The 21860-nt window shown below is 43.8% G+C and overlaps 2 protein-coding genes across 3 annotated transcripts; both read left to right on the top strand.

Moving 5' to 3' along the window:
- The first annotated feature begins 3972 nt into the window (after positions 1-3972).
- Positions 3973-10324, top strand: LOC120659955 (E3 ubiquitin-protein ligase At1g12760-like). Of its 2 annotated transcripts, none has more exons than XM_039938252.1 (5): positions 3973-4608; positions 5583-5702; positions 5812-5944; positions 6420-6584; positions 9782-10324. In XM_039938252.1, exons 1-5 carry the CDS (start codon positions 4136-4138, stop codon positions 9950-9952), a joined length of 1062 nt encoding a protein of 353 aa, XP_039794186.1. In that variant the 5' UTR covers positions 3973-4135; the 3' UTR covers positions 9953-10324. The 2 variants fall into 2 exon arrangements, with proteins under 2 accessions (XP_039794186.1, XP_039794185.1); XM_039938251.1 differs by having other exon boundaries at positions 3977-4608; positions 6417-6584.
- Positions 10325-11696: 1372 nt separating this feature from the next.
- Positions 11697-12236, top strand: LOC120658925 (putative non-specific lipid-transfer protein 14). The gene has a single exon (XM_039937042.1). The coding sequence runs from the start codon at positions 11724-11726 to the stop codon at positions 12234-12236; it is 513 nt and encodes a 170-aa protein (XP_039792976.1). The 5' UTR covers positions 11697-11723.
- The last annotated feature ends 9624 nt before the right edge of the window (positions 12237-21860 follow it).

Here is a 21860-nt window from a genome sequence, read left to right on the forward strand (position 1 = left end):
GATTAATGGAGGTTCTATAGATTGCAACAAGAGGGGGTTTGAAGAGCTCTATTTTAGTACATTGACCCAAAATGAGAGACAGGAAATCACGAGGGTATCTTGAATCTCGATATGGTTGACTTATAGGAGGAAGATGTTCTCTCTCTCTTTCTGAGCCTGAAATTCTGAATACTCCCTCCATACTTGAAAAGAATGTCGTTTTGGATGACTCCTTTCTTCTTCTATCAATACAATGATACGCAGCTCTCCTGCGTGTTCAAGAAAAAAAATGTCGTTTTGGACAAAGTTTGGGTTAACTATTAGAAATATAAATCATGAATAACTTTCAAGTCATTGAGATTCAAAATACAAAAACTATATGAATAGATTTGTCTTGAAAAATACTTTCACAAAAGTATAAATATATAATTTTGTGATAAATATTTTTATAAAAATAAGAAGTCAAAGTTAAGTTTTGAAAACCGTGCCACTGTCCAAAATGACATTCTTTTTTAGTATGGAGAGAATATTACTGATTGATAGATGATCTTCCACCCGCATACAGTTCAGTTATACTCAGACTCACGCATTACATTGTCCTCTGGGCCCTGCATGTCATACACACGCACACTCTACATTGAGACGTACTGTCGCTTTCCGCTGTCGACGTCGTCACCACTAGTTCACTAGTACTTGACGCTTGGGCTGCTCCGCTGCTGTGACAAAGTCCAGCTTGTTTGCTCTGCCTTGTTTGACTTTACCAACCCAACCGTCTGCCCAATTCACGTGCAAAGCAAAACGCCCGCAAAACGAAACCAACTCCGCAGTCGCCACCACGAAACCACACCAAATTATTCTCCGAGGAAGATTCGGCGTCATCTGAATCTGAATATACATCTCGGTCAGCGGTGGCGCCATCGGTGTCCACGATCCAAGCTTGCCTCCTATATGGAGTACATGGATCTTAATATTCTCCGGTAAACAGAAGATGCAATGAGTAGTCCGAAAGTGGGTTGAACGCAATGAATCTTAGATTGAGTAATTTCCGATTCAAAATTGGATGGAGATCGAGTGGAACTCGTGTTAAGAACGAGTTTTTTCTCGATCTCTTTGGCGAGGTCGGGAAACAGCATCTCGCCGAGATCGTTGGAGCACTTGGCGATGTCGCTCTTTCTCGCCGGAGATGCCTCCGGCTCCATGGAGTTGGCTAGGTGACTGTCAAAACCTCCCAAGCTATTGGCTACGCAGACTCAGAAGCTGAAGACGTAGGTGGTGCCGCGATCGAGCACCATGCAGTTGGAGGTAAAGCTGGCCATCAAATTTGCTGATGAACTCGCCGAAACCCCTATCTGGCGCGCCAACTGTCGCTTTTTTAGCCGCCAAGTCTGCTCAGGGATACCCTAAATAGTAGGATTGTAGGTAGAGAATCACCGAGTGCTGGAACCGAGACAGATTTCTTTAGACAGATTCGGGCCACGAGATGTGTAATACCCTACGTCTTGTGTGATTGTTTGTATTGCTTTAGAGGTTGTGTTGTTTCGAGGGGATCCCTGTCCACCCTTATATAGACTGGAAGAACAGGGTTACATGGAAATACTAGCCAAATACTAAGTCCTTCCCAATCTATTGGGTAGTTTCTTTCTATTCAACTAGTTCTACTTTTGTACAAGTAATTACAATGCCAAGCACTATCTCTTATTTTGTTCGACTAGTTTCCTGATGATTTTTTCCCTAAAAAACACTAGTAAGGATGTTGTTGGGGCTCAGAGCAATGGTAAGTATGCAACTTTTGCTTCTATGGTTGCCAACGGTTGCAGCAAGAGGGGTTTGAAGAGCTCAGTGGAAAAGATTATCAGTTTCCGATTTGATTAAAGGAGGTTCTATAGATTGCAACAAGAGGGGGTTTGAAGAGCTCTTATTTCCGACTCTTCTTCTTTCGTTTGATACAGTAACGAACAATACAACAAACACATACCCTTACCCATCACACGCGCTCAAAATCTCAAATCACCACTCGATGTTGCTTGACTTTTCTCCAAATGAGATCATATCATTTGGCAAAAAATGAGCATGTTTTCCTGAAAAAAATGAGGATGCCAAAAGTATTTGTAGTGGGGCAACTCTCGATCCTTCTGTCACGTCACGTGGTAATCACATCAACCTAACACATCCAGTCATGGCTGTTTACAGGTGTACCAAACGGTCAACACCTATCACATCGCCATCATAATCCAGTGGATCACCTCCGCACACTTCAACATGCCAACGTTGTTTGGCAAAAAGGCATAGTAACCTGCAATGTTAACCAACTTCCTCTCTTGCTCCTAGCATCGCGAATCACTTTGAAAACCTCTATGCCACCGAAAATTATGCGCACACGTGTCAATCATCTATTCGTTCCCTTGTAGAGATGGGCCAACACCTATCTCTCCGTGCCACACGTACGAGAACGCAGCGTCCAATCAGAGCCCCACTAGCCCAGCGACGGCCATCGAACGCACGGCCAGCGGCGGCCCTCGAGCGGGCCAGCGGCGTTAGCGCGCACGGCCAGCAAAGCAAGCGCCTGCAACGGCGACACGGACGAGCACGGTGCCAACCGGCGAGCGAGCGCAGCAGAGCGACAGCACCTCCGACGAACGCATTCGGCGACTCCGGCGAGCGAACGCGGCGACTCCAGCGAGCGGCCTGCACGCGAGCGCGCGGATAAGCACGGTGGTGGCCGGCGAGCGCGTGGGGTGCAGAGTGAGCACGCGCAGCAGCGGCGCGGGCAAGTACGGTGGCGATCGGCGAGCGCGCGCCGCGGCGCCTTCAGCGAACACATGCGGCGGCTCCGGCGAGCAGCGAGCACGCGACCGCGTGGAGCAAGCAGGTGAGCGCGGTGGCGCGGAAGAGCATACGCGGCGCCAGCGAACGAGCGCGGCGGCTCTGGTGGGCTGCACGCGAGCGCACGGCGTGGCCGAGCATCGACGACGAACTCTTGCTGTCCTTTATTTAATTCAAAACTAACGGGTCGTGGGAGACGGAGGAGACGGACGGTTTTGTATTCTATGGGCCGCGGCGCGGATGGAGAAATAAGTGTGGGCCCATCTCTAGAAGGGAACGAATAGGTGATTGACACGTGTGCGGAGACACGGAAGAGGACACCAATATGAGACACCCAAGCTTGAGCCGCATAATTTTCGGTGGCATAGAGGTTTTCAAAGTGATTCACGATGCTAGCAGCAAGAGAGGAAGTTGGTTAACATTCCAGGTTACTATGCCTTTTGCCAAGCAACGTTGGCATGTTGCCATCTAGCTTCAGGAAAAAGAAACTTGGCTGTTCAAAACTTTTAACAATCTTCGATCATTTCCTCTATTATAAACCTACTTTAAAATCTGATAAATTAACAATATTATGAAAATACTTTAAAACCAAATGTGTATATTTGATTTTTCATCTCAATATTTTTAAAAATATATTGACAATTGTCCTTGAAAATTTGATTGCATTTTATCCAAAATGTCAAGTGTGTATCCTCATCCAAGCACTATTTGTTTAAGATAGCCACTCCATTTTTTTTTTTGAGAAAGTTAAGTGCAACACATTAGGGGCACGGATGATGCAAGCTATGACTTGTGAGCTCCTAGGCCTAGCCAGCTAATAGGCTGTGGTGTTGCTATTCTATTTCTATCCAGCTCCAATTATCCTCTGAATTGTTAGTAGTTGGCTCTGTCTGATCCTCCCAGCTGGTGGTGATAATCTGTGTATCATTTGACCACGTGTTCACGCCCATGGTCAACTGCCAAGGCGACGGTTATTATTAAGGCAGGGATACGAGATTTTCATAAGGACAACTCCCTTTAATCAACGTAGACACGAGGGCCTCAACGAAAGATCACCATAGAAGAAGGAAAAAAAAAAAGCGGCGCTAGAAACCTCCACGGGCCACCCGCCCGCCGGTCGCCGAAACCTCCCCTCCCCTCCCCAACCGTCTGCCCAATTCACGAGCAAAGCAAAACGCCCGCAAAGCCAACTCGCCACCACAAAACCACACCAAATTTCCGCCAACAACGCCAAATACTCCAACGAGGAGCAACGTCAGGAAGAAGAGAACAAAAAGGGGAGGAGGAAGAAGAAAAAACACCTGAGCTAGGGTTTGGCCGATCGGCTCCCGCCATGGCGTCGCCCTCCTCGCGCCGCTCCACCGGCGGGGACCCGTCGTCGCCGTCCTCGCCGCTCCTTCCCTCGCCGGCCTCCCCGTCGTCCTCCGGCGGCCCGCTCGGGCGGCTCACGGGCCTCCGCGGCGCGGCGCGGTTCATCCGCCGCACGGGGAGCCGGCGCCTGATGCGGGAGCCCTCCGTGGCCGTGCGGGAGACGGCCGCCGAGCACCTCGAGGAGCGCCAGACCGACTGGGCCTACTCCAAGCCCGTCGTCGTGCTCGACGTGCTCTGGAACCTCGCCTTCGTCGCCGTCGCCGCGGCCGTCCTTGCCGCCTCGCTGGCCGAGCGGCCCGCCGTACCGCTCCGCGTCTGGCTCGCGGGCTACGTGCTCCAGTGCCTCCTCCACGTCCTCTGCGTCACCGTCGAGTACAGGCGCCGGCGCAGGGGGGCGGACCGGGAGGGCGCGGCTGATGGGGATTTCAAGCTCAGGTGACCCTCTGCTCTGCTCGGACCGACTTGTGCTGATGATGGTTTGGTCAGCTGTGTTTACCATTTCTGTGCTCATGCTGTTGATTGTAGATTAGATTTGTAGTAACTTGCAAGTTAGCGGAAACTAGAACTGTTTATTATTGGTCAGGCAAGCCCTTCTCGTTTGAATTGTGAACTAGATGATAGTTATGATCCCCTTTATGGGGACTCGTCATTTTTCCCCTTTCTTTGGTTTTCAAAGACAGTCTATACCAATTGGAGAACCTGTGATGTTCTGTGCCACAAACTAGGGGCATGATTGGAGGCTAGTCGTCGTTATTTTGGTTGAGGTTGCCTTCTTAATGAAATATTTGGGAGTTATTGATGATAGTACGCTCTGACTTTGCAAGTTGCAGTCAAACTAGGAAATCGGCTTCAGGTCTGGGAGATTTCTCTATGAATCTTATAGGATTTGGTTTGCTCTTTATTAGTTCCCAATGGGGAAACCCATGTTTAAATGACCAGTGTCAACAACTTTATAACGGTATTGGCTGCCAACTTCATAATTGCCAAAATGCTTCTATTGTATAAGTTCTCTGTAATGGCCACAAATGTGCTTTAGATATATTTACTTTTGATTCTTCAAGGTTCCCTTGCATGCTAATATGCTACTTGATTGCAATCCATTCAGAAACAAGTGATGTTGATAGAAACTATCATCCAATATACAAATCAATTCAAGAGTTTCAGCCAGTGAGCTGGCTTGTTTTGTTGCTGGAGACTTTTTAATATGAACCAATATTTAACAGAGAAATAGCCCCAATAAAAATTTCCCTTTGATTTTTATGGAATTGTCTGTTATTGGCCTTTTGGTGGTTTTGTATTGCTTTCTTCACATGTTTCCCCTCAATTTACTTATCACAGTAGTTCAGTACTTCAATGCTTAAGTCACTTGCTCTTGACATCCTAATTATTTTATTCATCACCTTGTTCAGTATTGTGAAGCACTTGGAGTCCGCAAACACGATGTTTTCCTTCATATGGTGGATCATTGGGTTCTATTGGGTGTCTGCAGGTGGTCAAGCTTTATCGCATGACGCTCCTCAGCTTTACTGGTATGTCTGTGTTTAACCTTAATATGTGAATAAGAAAAAAAATATGAGTGATCTTCTTCATCGAATTTGTTCTTTATGATGGCTGATCTTCTTTCTCTTCTTTTTACAGGTTATCAATTGTTTTTCTGGCATTTGACGTTTTCTTTGTGGTCTTCTGTGTTGCCTTGGCTTGTGTGATTGGAATTGCTGTTTGTTGCTGTCTTCCATGCATTATTGCAATCTTATATGCTGTAACTGATCAGGTATGCCAGTTCCTGTGACCACCATGTTCTTCTAAAGATGGTTTCTCCAACTTCTCGGTCAAATGATTTGGCTAATACCTTATAGATGATATTAATACTGCTGCTGTTGTCCTTATTTAAGACATTGATGTCCCCATATCACAAAGAGATTAGCATGCCCTGTACTGGTATCTGTAATTTTAAGTGAAGCATTGCCCATGATTGTTTATATGTTATATATGCTCATATGCAATAGCCATGATTTTTGAACCTTTTCACTGTAGCATTATCCCTTTGACACTACCCCAACTACTTATACTCACTATTATTGAATTGTCCATGATTAATATTATTGAATTGTCCATGATTAAGATAGTCTTTGGCAGAAAGGAAATAGCTCTCTTCTCTCTGCTTCTTGAGTCTTTACACAAATCCAGATGAAACGTAATGGACTGTTGCTATTCTTTGTACTGAGACAAATTTTTAACTTTAGCAGGAGGGAGCATCCGAGGAAGACATAAACAACCTTTCTAAATTTAAATTCAGGACAATGGGTGATCAAGACAAGCTAGTTGCCGGCATTGCAGCACCTGTGGGTGGAGTGATGACTGAGTGTGGCACCAATCCTCCTGTCGAACACATTCTTTCAGCTGAGGATGCAGTAAGTTTTTCATCATTATTTTGAGAAGTTTTGTTGACACCAGTATTATCATTCCGCTTTCTTAGGTATCTATGATTGGCTTCAATGGGTTACAAATTGCCATTTCGTGTTTAACTGATTGTAGATTTTAGGATATTTCAGCGAACTGCTCACACCATGTCAAAGTTTCTTTTTTGCTCGAGGTCTAAATCTATTTATCCATATTAAGGTTATTTGTTTCCTACACCGGAGTTTGCTTTTCAGCAAATTTGCAATTGCACTTGAATATTACCTAAATCTGTAAAGGTTTTGGCTTCCACATCGGAGTTGTTATATTTTGGAAGTTGGTCCCCTTCCGTTTGTCATGGTATTTATGCATAGTTCCATTTGTGTTCACATGGTTAAGCATTAGTATGTTTAGGTTTAGTGTAGAATGTCAATTTGTTCATTTTCTCTGTTGCTTTTCTCAATTCTTATCTTTCTAAGTCGTGAGATGTGCCTTTATTCCTAGGCCTATATGGTACATGAGACCTTGTTATAGCTATAGGCAGTCCTACTACATTCTCAGCTCCTATGATCCTAGTTGTCAATGTACCTATAAGCTCCGTATTGAAATATTTGATGTGGACAATTTCATACATAGGATTGTGGAAGGGTTTGAAATGCAACATTTTTCTTTGGGTTTGTTGTACTATCGAAACTTGGGAGCCTTATGGATGCGCAGCGTTCCTAATTTTCAGAAATGACTGACTCCAAATTTTATTTTATTTTTCAAAAATTTGAAGCTACAATTGTTTCTATAACTTTTGGCATTTAACGATTTAGAGTTCAGCTAAAATAATTTGAGAATTTTTCTATGTAAAGAGAAGTTTCAAATCTGCAATTCGAATCCAAGTTGCAAGTTGTAAAGCAAGGTTGGTACGTTCATTCCAAATGATTTGATATTTACATTTAAATAATCTAACTTACTTTGAATTTGTACAAAATTTGTATTATGTAGAAGTAGCCTATATCGGATTTCAGTTGTGTGGTTAACCTATTTAAGAAGAATATGGGTTATTGCTCAACGATCTTTTTTTTTCTTCTAAAATTGTTTTACCTTGATATAAACTTTCATGATATGGAGATTTTGGAATTTCTGACAGCGGTGAATTAGTTTAGGATGGAATATAATGTAATGCTCCATCATTTCAGTAGTATGTATGTACAAAGGAAGAAAAGTGACAGTAGATCCAAAACCAGACAGCTTTGTTTTGGCATGTATATTTGCAACTTGCCATTTTCTATTCTAGGGAATCTCAATTGAATTCTGCTGTGATGGTACTCTATATGATGGATATGGATCTGGAAATAAAAAATAACATTTTCTGGTGCTAGCTTATCTAGCTGGCTCATGAGCTCAACTAGTTGCTGTATGTTTTTTCGAAAAAAAATATAACAAAATTGGAGGCAACAGGCAAACCCCATGTTTTGTTGTAAGCAATCAAGTGTGGTGTCTTATGTGTGGACATGTGACAGGCAGATGAACTTGATTAGCTATAGGCTCAGTAGCATTCTCAGTGCCTGCAAATCAATTTTCCCATTTGCCCATGTGTGAGCTAAGCTGTTGGTTGAGCAGCACACCTGGTCAGTAGGTATTACTCACTCTTGCAGTATGCCATTCACTTTATATGTTGGTGCCAGTTCAAATGGAGCTCGTTTAGTTGTGAATAATTTGGGCTAGTTCAAACCATTTAGCTGTGAATAATTTGGGCTAGTTCAAACCTTTGTTGTCCTCCTTGAAATTGTCATTATGTTTGGGTCCAGATTTATTGACTTTATAATAAAGAGTAATTTACAGTATAGTAACATTGGGCATTTGTGTTCAACTGGAGTATTTTTTTTGAGAAAAGTCCGTTTGACCCCCCTAAACTTACGTGCGAGTTTGAAAAACCCCCCTCAACTCCAAAACCAGAAATGTTCCGTACCTCATCTATTCAAACCGGGCACAAAACCCCCCCAAACCAGATTAGAGCAGCTTAGAGTGGTTTTTGACCCGGTCGCCGTCCACGTGTACTGCGCGCCGCTCTGCATGTCCGGCAGCCTCATCCCCAAATCCGGCCATCTTCGATTCGTCACCCATGGTGAGCGCCGCCGCAATTCCTCGCTACAGCAGCATCCTCGCCCTCCCCGCGACCGATTCCGGCCGTTACCCCTAGTTTTCCCCTCTCCCGCAGGCTACCCGGCGAGCTCCTCCTCCCGCCGCCGCCTCTGCTCGCCGTGACGCCTCCTCGCCGCCGTTCCCCTCCATCCAAGCTGCCGGTGAGGCTCGCCGCCTCCCCCTCTTCCTCGTGCGCGCGCCGTTCCGGCCTCCGCTCGCCTCCCCAGCCGCTTCCCCCGCTGGCCGCCGCGCCGTGCCGCCGTTGCCGCGCGCCTCTGCTCACCGTGATGCCTCCTCGCCGCCATTCCCCTCCATCCGAGCCGCCGGTGAGGCTCACCGCCTCCCCCTCTTCCTCGTGCGCGCACCGTTCCGGCCCCGCTCGCCTCCCCGGCTGCTTCCCCCGCTGGCCGCCGCGCCGTGCCGCCGTTGCCGCGCGCCGTTGCCTTGCGCTTGTGCTCCCCGGAGGTGGAAGAGGAGGACGCTGCGGCGGCGCCCACCATGTCGTCCTCGGCGCCCACCTCGCGCTCGTGCTCCCCGAAGGGGGAGGAGGATGCCGCGGCGGCGTGCCGCCATCTAAGGGGGCGGAGGATGGGATGAAGGTGAGGAGCGCGGGGGCGGAGAGCTTGGTGGGGAGCGGCAGGGAGCGAGCTGCGGAGGCAGAGTGTCGTGGATGAGGCCGCCGTCCGCCGGGCCACGGCGCAGGACGACTGCGTGCCCAGCTCATGCTCGGTCTGAAGGAGGGAGAAGGGCGCTGACGCACGGGCTCAGCGGAGAGAGAGAGAGAAGGGGAGGTGATGTGGCAAAAAAAAGTGACATATGGACCCACATCTGCCACATCAGCAAAACTGCTTAACAAACCGCTTTGGATTGGTCGAGGGGGGTAGTTTACCTGGTTTTGAGAGATGGGGGTGTATAATATCTGGTTTTAGAGTTGAGGGGGGGTTTTCAAACTCGCACATAAGTTCAGGGGGGTTAAACGGACTTTTCTCTATTTTTTTTTTAAGTTGAGATGTTCACTTTTACTAGTCAGAAAATGCTATTCAAATCAGACTATCTGATTGTCCCATTTTAAATGCAGGAATGCTGTATCTGCTTGTGCCCATATGAAGATGGTGCCGAACTGCGTGAGCTCCCTTGCAACCACCATTTTCACTGCAGCTGCATAGATAAGTGGCTTCACATAAAAGCGACGTGCCCGCTGTGCAAGTTCAACATTGTCAAGAGCAACCTTGACAGGGAAGAGGTCTAGGTATCACAAGACAAAAATCTTGCCAAAGCTTTTCGACATCTCTCAGCTGTCGTGCTCTCCATTGCTACTTCATTTGCAAACAGAGTTGTGATTATCGGTCATGTAGTTTCAAGTTATAGGTGATGCACAGATGGTTGCCATGTTGGTTGTCGTGAATATATTTTAGCAGTTTGTTGCAGCTATTGTACATCCTCTTTCTGCTCGATCTATTTGCATTGCAGATTTATATGTCGGTGGCCGCGCCATCAGTCATTTGTAAAATGATTCATGAATTGGAGGTTAGTATACAGTTACTTGGTGTAAATGCATCGACGAAAGTTTGGTGTTTGGGCACAAATGCAGCTGACGCGAGAATGGGTTTATGCAAATAAATATGGTGTCTGTTCACTTCCGGAACATTGCAAAACCATTTTTGCGACAACCTAAGAATTATCCAATCACAACATTGACGGTGCAATATCATTTTTTTAATTGTGTGACAAGGTATATTGGAGGTGGTTAACGGAGCATGACGAAATTGACCGGAAGTCGTTGTGCTCTTTTGTCGAGTGGTTAATGCGACATATCTTGACCCCTCAAATCTTTAAATTTGATGTAGTTTGGCAGTTTCAGTTCCACCAAATTTTGGCCTTGTTTGGACCCTCTAGCTAATGATTATCTAGTTAAGATTAGCTATTAGAGCAACTCCAGTAGATCCTCTAAATAAGCTCTCATCTTAAATTTGAAGAGTGGAATAAAAAAAAACTGCACTCACACTTAAGCAAATTCTCTACTAAAATCTTTATTTTGAGGAGGTCTCTACATCTCTTCCTCGACCCTGTCCATACTTCATAGGGAGCTCTCTATCTCCACCCTATCCAAACTCCATAGGAGCTTCCTATCCACGGGCAAATAAGTCACTCTTTAGATTAAAAGAAGAGGGTGAGATTGGCTGAGTTGAGATTTAAAAATTAACTCTGTAAAAATAGTGGGAGTCCTTACTCAAGAAGTAGAAAAATCTGATTTAAGGGTTATTTTTGGAGATGCTCTCAGGGATCCAAAAATAGTTAATTATCCCTCCTAATTTATAATATAATAATATTTCATTAACTGATTGAACCCAGTTAATCCTAGCTAATTGTGTGTAAAGTCATTTTTACCTCTAATCCGCTCCTCTCTCTTCTTCCAAAAAATATTGGGGTAGCATGGATCCAAACGCATCCAACTAATGATTAGCTAACCAATCTTTAGATAACTAATAGAAATTAACAGTTAATCGAGTTGAATCAGCTCTATATAGTATATTTCATGAAGTCAAGTTGATCAATTTTGTCGTGTAAACATCAAAATCCCAAAAGAATATGCAAAGCAATGAACATTGAACAGGGCACAATTCTTGCCGCCACTGGATAATATCTAATCAAACAATGCTCCAATATACTTCGACATCTATCTAGTGGGCATAAAATCGACTTACACCTGAAAAAAAAACCATCAAGTGCTGTCAAAATTAAACTTGGCTAAATGTAGCTAATTCGATCCCGATCGCTTCGCCAATCGTGACGATCATCGACGATGGTAGCCAGGCATCGTCAGCATTCGTCCCACTCCGTGAAGCCGTTGGCTCATCGTGCCCGCATGCATGGGCACGGCAGGATCTCACACCACACCCTCACACAGGCACACAGCACCACGGCATGCAACGCGCACATGAAAAGCGTCGAAAGCAACGGGAGCTCAGCCGAAACCTCCACTCCCACCTACCCCTCCCCAAGTCCCCCTCCCGCGGCCCATGGCGGCCGCGGGGTGGTCTCTTGTAGTAGCCGCCGGCGCCATGGCCGTGGCCGTGATCGCCACCCTGTGTTCTCCCCCACACTGCACCGCGACTGCCGCGTCGGCGGGGCGGTCCGACTCGTCGCCGCCGAAGGCGTCGCTGGACTGCGGCACGGTGACGTCGCTGCTGGCGGGCTGCAGGGCCTTCGTCCGGCGCGGCGAGGCGGCGCCCTCGCCGTCCGTGCCGGCCCCCGGCGCGGCGTGCTGCGAGGGCGTGGCGGAGCTCTACGCCGTGGCGGCAGACTCCGCGGACAACTGGCGGTCCGTGTGCCGCTGCATGGCGGGGCTCGTCCGCCGGTACAGCTCCAATGCGTCCGCCATCGCGCTGCTGCCGGTGCTCTGCGCCGTCCTGCCGCCCGCCGGCAGCGCCGTCGTCGGCGACACCCTCACGTACTGCACAAGGTATATATGGGCACACCGAAACACACGCACGTGCTCATCGCTCTTCATTTCTTCAATCAATGACCGGTAACTCTGGCGCTCGTTAATAGTAATATACCATTGGTTGTTCTTGCAGCCCTCCTTGATCTCGCAGCCATGGCCGGCCGTGCAAGGGTAATCGTCCAGAGAAATTAAATGTCCTGGTGAAGTGGTGATGATCTCTGTTATGAAGAAATTAGAATTAGTAATCAATTTCTATAATAATTAATTAGATTAGTCATTAGACGGTTATCTTTCACGAAAGGGTCATCACGCCATGCCCTTTCGGCTTGTATACATATGTAATCAGTCACATCAATGAGAATCAATCATTCCATTCTACTCATTTCTAACACGTTATCATACACTTTGTTCTACACTGAGTAAATGCAAGAAGAGGAACAAGACAAGACGGTACAGAGGCCAAAGGCCTCACGATTCGTTGACCGGCCATCCTGCCGAGACGAAGAACTCGTCGAACAGGCAACTCTCTACGGAGCGCCGGAGGAAGGCAGAGGCAGGCAGGCCTTACGTTGGGTAAGAATGGACTCGTCTTACCTTGGTTTCTTTGGCATGGATGATGGCTTCCTTCTTCTCCCACTGTATGGTCGCCACCACTACTCCACTAGATGACTGCACGTTGATGTTGTCACTGCCACCATCGCATCAATGGTCATCGCGAGGCCGTCTCTTTACTGGTGGATGAGGCCACTGGATGCCTTGCCATCGGAGTCCTCGCCGACGCTCTCCTCCGACCAGTGAAGCGCCGGCCATGGCCGGCGGCCGGGTAACAGTGGGCGCACAGGGGAGGGGGCTGCGCAAGAGAAAAAGGGGAGGAGCAGGGGCAGGGGCAGGACATCACGTCGTGCCTTCATCGGACAGGCGGCTTGCCTCCAGGCGGCGAAGACCGGCAGTGGCGACACCTCCCGGCAACGGCGCTTGCCGATCGTGGCGCCCAGGCAAGGCCTCAGGCGGCGGCCACCCCGCACGGGGCAAATGGCGGCGGTTAGACCGTCCACAGTGGAGGGAGCAAATGAAGGAGCAAATACAATGTTTGACACTGTAGATGCACTCTTTGGCACTGTAGATAGAGAGGGCGTGGGAAACGAGGAGGAAGCAAATTTGCTCTTGCTCCCTCCGCTGTGATCAGCCTTATAGGGACCAGGGAAGGAACCGCTCCTCTCCTCTTTGTCATATGGGCTGACCACGGCTCTTGGGCCAAACGACGCCCTCTGCATGTTTTTTCCTCTCACATGCAATTTTACATTTTGTCCCCAAATTTCTATCTATTTACATGCATTAGTATATTCAGTGTTGCATGTTTATTTTGAGGCTCTAGATTATTCTATTTTAACCCCTAGACTAGATACAACACTGTAATATATTGCATTTATAATTGATGCTATAAATGCTTGTTTTAAACCTTGTGTTTAAATGCCTTTTGATGCAAATTATTTGCCTAGTGCAAATAGATAAATTTTTAAGACCTACAAGTCTTTATAAATTGCATCATAATATAATATATATTGTAGTTGTTTTACTATGTTAATATTTAGATATATTTTCTGTGTCTACGATTTTCTGTATTTATATGATAGAGTTTTACTGCTCTATATTGTTTTGCTGTAAAGACCAGAAAATTCTTTGTCCAAATATACATAATTTGTCTATTTTTATTGGCAAATATTTTTAGTTGCAACAAAATCGAAGCCTCTTAATTAACTGATAGTTAATTAAGGTTGGATAATTTTAGGCTCATGTGAGCCTAATCCAAAAAAAGGCAAAATGGCAATCGAACCATTTTTGCTAGAAGGGCTAACACAGGAAATGGTTTTTGCTTTGATCCTACGTGATTTGCATAAATTATGCCACTACCCAACTATAGCACTTTGTGCTTTGTTGTTGTTTGGATATTGTCATTGTAATATATTTTATGGTTTGATTATATTATATTATATTACAATGCCATCTTGATTCTATTATATTTTTGGAATATGTGGTGCACCCAATTCCCCTTTGCACCACATACATATTATATATGTGACATCAATAACTATTTTTGGCTATGTTGGTGCACCCAAACCCCCCTATTTTGCACCAACATATATGTTACATTTGTAATTTATAATAGAATCGGGGTATTTTGGTGCACCCAAAACACATTTTTGCACTACATACAAGTTAAATCTGCTAATAACTTAGTTGCAATTTAACTAACACATGAATACCATTAAATTCATCTTTAATGGATTAAAAATTTGCAATATACATATCTTGGTTATTTTGATTAATTAACACAAGGTAATAGAGTCTATGGCAAAGGCTGCGCTTAATTTCTTGTGAATTATTTTGCCCTGAGACTATGCTATAGCAGTGATCTAATCACTTGTTACTGAGAGGTCTACATCTTATTTATCTGAAATATGATGATTAGCTACGTTGTGTTTTTAATCAAAATAAAGGTTTTGGATTGCTCTTTGTCGTCATATTGTTTTGCTATTATACAAGGTAGTAGAGTCCTAAGCAAAGGCTGCGTTTAATTCTTTGTGAATTATTCTGCCCAAAGACCGTGCGTAGGCAGCAATTTACATTGCCTACTATAAAGATCTACTTTATGTTTCTGACATAGAGATTATTTGTCTTGTGTATAACAAAATTTATGATGATTTATTGTATGGTCTACACATTTATGTGGTTACCTGCAATGATCCAAAACTATGATGAGATATACAATTATAAAATATTGCATTTGATATTACACCATCACCATAGTGATTTGAGTTTACCTTAGGTGTAAATTCATTAAATCAATGGTTTGTCACATGTTGCGGATATTGACTTTAGAGGAGTCTGTTGAACTCGCTCTCGATGGCATCAATATCTTACATGGACAATGGACATTAACTAGCTTTATCCCATAGACTAATAAAAGAATTTAATGACACTTAATTAAGGGTCATTTATTATAGATCAAAGAAAATTATGCCTTACTGTTGTTAAGGAGCAATATCCATAAAAGATTATCGATAAGAATATCTTATGGAAGGAAAATTGATCTATATCAAACATCAATAAGGGGTAAAACAGGAGCAAAGACATAAGATTGAAGGATTTTCAATCTTAAAATTTCAAGCTCTCAAGGAAGTTGATTGTTTTTGCTGGATCATCTAAGATTGCATAACAAAGAACTTCTAGTTCTATCATAAGAGAACCTAAATTCATGGACAACAAGCTCATCAAATATAATTCGAATGACTTGCTTCGAGATTTGGAATAATCTCATGGTCCATTGATATTATTTAATATTGTCCATCGAAATATGTTGTAACACTTGTTGTCAATGCATAACTATTGTGAGTATCATATTGATGAATTTGATACTCGACATTACTTATGGATTTTTCTATGTATTAGACAAGATTTTCATTGAATTCTTGTCATATATAGATTGTACGAGAATCACTCCGATTTGGAATGATATGTGCCTAGTGGATAATTTGTACCACAAACTCTATAATTACAGAAGCAAAATATTCTTGGTTCTTATGACAATAAGAGATAATAATTTTGGCTATCGCTAATGTGATGCAATGATAGTTTGGTCGACTCTTCTCCACTATCATTCTTCCTAACGATATGAGTAAACAATTGAGGACATTTAATTATTTCCTAATTCAACTCATATTTTACTAAAGTACAGAGATATTCACATGTGTTTTTAGGGAAACACAAAAAGACAACTTTGGATATGGCATATAAGTAATGAGATGGATCTCATTTTGGTTGTATTATGCATAAAACCATCTCGTACAACATGTTGCGTATACAATTTTTTCACGCGGTTGATCTATTCAATTTGAAATGATCAACTTTGGCATCCAAAGGGATGCGTGAGAAATTAATGGCAATTCATTTGGTCATGATTTTTCCAAAGTGTGGATACGAAAAGTACCATAGGGAGATGGATTTTAAGACCCTCTTATCTTAAAATCAGATTAACTATCTTAGATTACTTGATCATATTCAAAAGAATATGTATGAGTCCGATATAAAGATTGTATGGACAGTTCTGGCATTTTATGGTTGTAAAGATACAACTGTTAGATGATCTAATGTGTGGAAGATCCACACTTAGCCATACATTTAGTAGATAATGCCGCTTGTTATGAGCATTATCCCGAACACTATTGAGCTTTTGTACCTACAATGATGATTGTTTGGTATAACAAAACTAAAGGATAAATTGGAATCTAGAAGTATGACATTAAGTCATACCAGGATCATTATTAGTAAATTGCTATTGCCAACTTCGTGTTGGAGTCAGGTGGACTTACACACTCCTGACTTATTATTAACTGCATATCCCCCATATGCATATAGTACGTGGAAATACATGAAGATTTCCTATTTGCGTAAGATTGAGGTACGTTGTATATGTACCACTCTCTCCACCGTAGCATACATTGATGGGTTCACACAGGAAACTGGGGATCAATCTGAGATTTCAAATTTCTGTCGATTGTTCAGTATCTAGATCTCTTAGAGAGGATCTATTTTCAACCCGTATGCTGGTATTAGTATAAATGAGATTTTCCAGGCATTAGGGGGAGATTAGTAGTACCATAAATAATGCCTGGAAAATATTTGAATGCATAAAGCATTTCAAGCTCAGGATCACGTACTAAATTAACTTAACTTTGAGTTCAAAGAATTATTTATTTCCAAAGTATTGCAAATAAACTGCCACATGTATTTATTAATCATTAATCTAATGCAAGTATGTGCCAGAAAGAGTAGTGGTACTAAGTAAAACCACTCAACTCCCAATTGTAAATAAGAGGGGGAGAAGTATGGCCATAAAGCAAGATTATTCATGCTAGCAATAGAAGACTTTCCTTCTAAAATAGTAAATGCAACTCAACCTTTGGTTGAAAGAAACCTAGAGGACATTTTATGTCCTATGGATATTTATAATCCACAACCCAGCTCAGAGGTGCACCAAAATACTGATGCTGGGATATCGGAAAGCGCTGACTCTCGTTTAAGGAAGTCACGATGAGTCATTCAGGGTTCATTTTTAAGTTTTGATAACCGGAGAATTATTTCGTATAAAGACTACATGTATCGATACAAACTTCTCTGAATAAATTGTATACTTTAATCCGAGTGATCCAGTTAATAAGACCATGGCAGAGTGCTTTGTCACTCTGACTGGAACTCGTTGAGTAAAGTTATACATACAGAGATAGTCTTGCTCACCAAAAGAGAGGTGTTTTGGGCAGTGAAGCCAACACCTAGTTGTATCTTTACTATGGGTACAAAAGTGTTTTCATCCTAGAATGGATTGAGAACAATGAGGTGGTGAGATTAAAGCAAGACTAGTAGCACAAGGGGTTTACGCAAAGCCCGGAGCATTGATTTTCAATGCATGTTATTCTCCATAGTAAGTTATAAATTTCCGATACTAATTTTTGACTGACAGTACAAAAGCATCTATCTTTGCAATTGATAGATATAGTGATTACATATGATCACTTGATTTGGTATATTGTGAAACTTCCGGGAAGGAGTTCACATATCTAATACATACTTATATATAAAATCACAACATATTCCGTGTATTGCTTAAGTTAATACTCCCTCCTTCCCCATTTATAAGGCATGGTGGAACATGACACGGTCTTCTAAACAACACTTTGACCATTTATTTATCATATATTATATCACTTTTGATTATAAACTTATAATTATTGTAAACTATATTTGATTATGAATCCAATCATATGAAATTTGCATTATAAAAATAAAAATTTAATAGTCAAATTATTGGTCAAAGATGAGAAGGTTTGAATCTTGATATACGTGTATGCCTTATAAACGGGGAAGGAGGGAGTATATGGCTTAAAGCATGTTGGTGTTTACCGCCAAGCCTGCTTAGGGATTCCCTTAGCAGTTAGGTTTGTAGGTAGGGATCGACTGCTCTGGAACTCGATGGTGCAAGAAACACAAAAATTTAGACAGGTTCGGGCCGCGAGTTGTGTAATACCCTACGTCTTGTGTGGTTGTTTGTATTGCCTTATGTGTTGATCCATCGAGGGGGTCCCTGCTTGCCCTTATATATCCTGGGGGACAGGATTACATGGAAAGTCCTAGCCGAGTACAGTTGGAGTCCTACTACAATACAATCGGGTAGTTTCCTTTGTGCTGCAGCTAGTTCTACGCCTATTCGGGTAGTTACAAAAGAGGTAAGGTACATCCATGGGCTATCCCTTACTCTAGAATATTCTATGCCTATAAGCAGTCTCGCTGCCCCGGGTCTGACAAGCCCCCGAGCTCTTCGTAGCCGAGTCCTGCAGGCGTCGAGTACTTGGCCGGGCGTCTTCGAGTACTTCAAGTAGTCAGAACATCCTTCTGGTTGCTTCTGGACCTTCCTTCAGGTACGTCGAGTAGTCCTCCAAGTACTTTAGGTTGCTTCCGAGGCTGTGATGTGCTCAAGCCCCGAAATCTTGATCATATATGGTGCGCGAAGTACTCGCGCTCCATATGGAGTAGCCCCCGAACCTTAGGTTGAATCGCAGAATCAGGCGAGGGTCACTTCAGTCTATTTCCTTCATTATTTTCCAAAAAAAATGAAAAATAAATCTCTGATGCACATATCCCGCAGCCCCCGAGCCTTAAATCAAAATCCCTTATACTGCGGGTAGCTCCCGAGCAAAGATTTGGAATTAAGGATTTAAGACGTGGCATCGGATTTTATTCTTCAGAATATTTACAGGATTCATCAGATCCGAAATCCGAAAAGACCTCTTTTTCAGGTAAAATCCCAAAAAATGATACAATTGCATACGCCACACTGATTGCACCCGAAATAAATTCAGAAATAAAACCCGGGATATACGGCTTTTTACTGTGAGCTCACGTGAGACTTTACTGTATGGAGAATCTGCATTATTGCATCCTTGAATGCGTCCGTGAATCCTGTCACTGTAGTGTCACGGGTTGTCCTCCAGTAAGGTCCCTTGTGGCTATAAAAGGAGGGAGAGAGGCCTTTGCCAGAAGCACCAACGTGTAGAAGCCATGGCTTATTTTTGGTGTTCATGCTCTCGCCCTCCTGAAGTTTATATAATCCTTTCCAGCAAAAGATGCTAGAAGAGAACTTGGGAGTGACAAGAAAAAATCCCTGCTACCTCATCCTGCCACTCCCATGCTCTCATTGGATCCATTTTGGACATCATGTTCTTGCATCTTCTAATGAGGCAGGTTTTCTGTGGACTGGTTGAGTCTTGTTGTGTCACATCCTTGGGGTTGCCTGTTTCTGGGTGCCCAAGAACTGACATCTCTAGTAAGGAGACTTAATCTTGTCACAACGTATTCAGGGAGAAGGAGAAATTTCTCCGCAAGATGCTATAAGAGGACTTGCGAGGTGATTACTGTAATCTGCCTCCAAACTCTTAAAACTTTTCTCCTAGAATACGAATATCATTATTCCCTTAATGGGAATATCAAGTTTGTACTTTGTCCCGACCTTGGGCCGATCTATCTATAGCAAGCGTCGACTAGAAACTCCAAGAGATCCAGGCGATGTGCGTGCAAACCCGAGTCGTTGTAAAGTCTATTTAAGAAAGAGTACTCAAGTTGTAATATCGAGTACTTTTCCTTGCACTGGAATGTCATCCCAGTCGAGGAAAAAAGAAGCGAGTAGTTGGCTAGGGATGTGAGTGTTTTCTTTTTCCAGAATGTAATCTTAGAAAAAAGGAAATGCCTCAGAAAATCCCGTTTTTTCCACGATTTGCAACGGACTGTTGGCCTGTTGGGTGTTTTTACCATGCTGCCACCGCCATTATAAAATGAAACGGTAACTAGGTTTTACCCCACCGGCCGCCATTCACTTTCACTGTTAGATCTGTTCTTGCCTTCCAGCCCCCAGATCTACATTTCTTGCTTTTCCGTGCTTCTCAACTTCGCCTTTAGGGTTTCCGTCAGTGTATGCGCGTGAAGCGCTCTGTGGATTTTCGAATGGCACCCAAGATGTCAAGCAAGGGGAAGGGTGCGGCTGCAGAGCCAGCCCATGAAGAAGGATGGAACACAAGTAAGTGCTCTGAATCTGACCTAGAAACTTTAGTTTCGGCTGGTCTTTTGGTTTCCAGATCTGTTGTCCAATGGCGTCCTGCCTTGGGTGAAGATCTTCCATATGAAAATACGGGCGAAATTGTTGCTTGTACATCTTATTTGGAACGAGGATTGGGGTTTCCTTGTTTGTCTTTCTTCTCTGGGCTCCTGCGCTACTACAGGATCCAACTCCACCATTTAACCCCAAATTCCTTTGTTCATATTTCTATCTTCGTGCATTTGTGCGAAGCTTTTCTGGGCATCGAACCCCATTTCGAACTATTTTGATTCCTTTTCCACTTGAAACCATAGCCAGACTCCTACATTTTAGATGTAGTAGGTGGTGCAGGCCTTCAACTTAGGCAGAGGAAGGATAGGGTGTATATTCCCTATAGTCTTAGCATTAAAGTAATCGAATGAAAACCCAAGTGGTTCTTTGTCGAGAACCAGTGGGAAAGCTTCCCAATGATTACTCTAGGCCCTCCTATCCAATGGCCTGAGTGGAATAAGAAACCAGTCGATGAGAGTCAGATTCCTGAGATACTCAAGCGAATTGCCATTCTAAGGCAAAATAACTTGACTGGAGAGGCAGTCATGTTCGACTGGATGAAGAGAAGAATCCAGCCATTACAGGCTAGGGAAATGCTTGGTTTCCAGTATCAAGGAATAGCTAACTCATCACAGTGCTCGGAGGAAGAGATCTCAGATGAGGAGGTGTTTAGTCATGTCCAACGACTACTAAGGGATGTAAAGAAAATCCCAGTTGTTCCTGATACATTTTCTGTTACGAGTCCTCTAAAGCAGGTACCTGATAAGAGTAGTCGATATGTAAAGATCGAGTACTTTACCTTAGTGTGAATCTGATAGAATCTGCTTTCTGTAGGAGGATGTGGAGCACTTTAAGAGTAGTCCTTCACCGCCAGGCATTTATTCGCTCTTTTAGTCTTCCATGCGCTTTTCAATCTGTCAACCAAGTTCTAGTATGCTCATATGAATTTTCATATAAACAGTGCTGATGTCTATCTTTGGTTATGCAGATGAGGAGGCGGCTGGCGAGAGGAGTGACAGGGAGCTTAGCCCTACTCCGAGTTCTGATACCCAGATCGGGCATCCAAGGGGTACTCGGTCGGTGGCGAGGAAGCGTCGTGGCTCCTCCCAAACTACTACCGACAAGTTAGTGGCTAGTTATTTTGCAATTGAGTACTTTTTATTGTCGATTTGCAAATTTTGATTTGTATTTTTGCTTTTTTCAAGTCCGGCGGCTAAGATGCCATGGATATCAGCATCTGGGGATGATGCTGTGGTGGGACAAACTGTCCCTTCCACCACAGTGGACTCGTTAAAGGGGACTGGGACTACTCTTCCGGTGAGTAGTTCCAATGTAGATAAAGCATGTGATGCGGGTAAGCAGGTCGTTATTACGAGGCCTACCCGAAAGTTGGGTGCAAAGAAGCTTGCCTTTAAGAGGGCTCCTACGTAAGTTTTCTTGAAACTTGTAGTTGTAGGATTTTGCCTTTGTATCGAGTAGTTAACTCGTCTTTTTTAGTGACACGCTACTGGGAGCGAG

Source organism: Panicum virgatum, chromosome 2N (genome assembly GCF_016808335.1).
Source record: "Panicum virgatum strain AP13 chromosome 2N, P.virgatum_v5, whole genome shotgun sequence".
NCBI lineage: Eukaryota > Viridiplantae > Streptophyta > Magnoliopsida > Poales > Poaceae > Panicum > Panicum virgatum.

Coding starts and splice junctions, on each gene's coding strand:
- LOC120659955 (XM_039938251.1), top strand. CDS start 4,136: ATGGCGTCGCCCTCCTCGCGCCGCTCCACCGGCGGGGACCCGTCGTCG. Junction 5,703..5,811: donor GACGCTCCTCAGCTTTACTG/GTATGTCTGTGT, acceptor TTCTTTTTACAG/GTTATCAATTGTTTTTCTGG. Junction 6,585..9,781: donor TTCTTTCAGCTGAGGATGCA/GTAAGTTTTTCA, acceptor TTTTAAATGCAG/GAATGCTGTATCTGCTTGTG.
- LOC120658925 (XM_039937042.1), top strand. CDS start 11,724: ATGGCGGCCGCGGGGTGGTCTCTTGTAGTAGCCGCCGGCGCCATGGCC.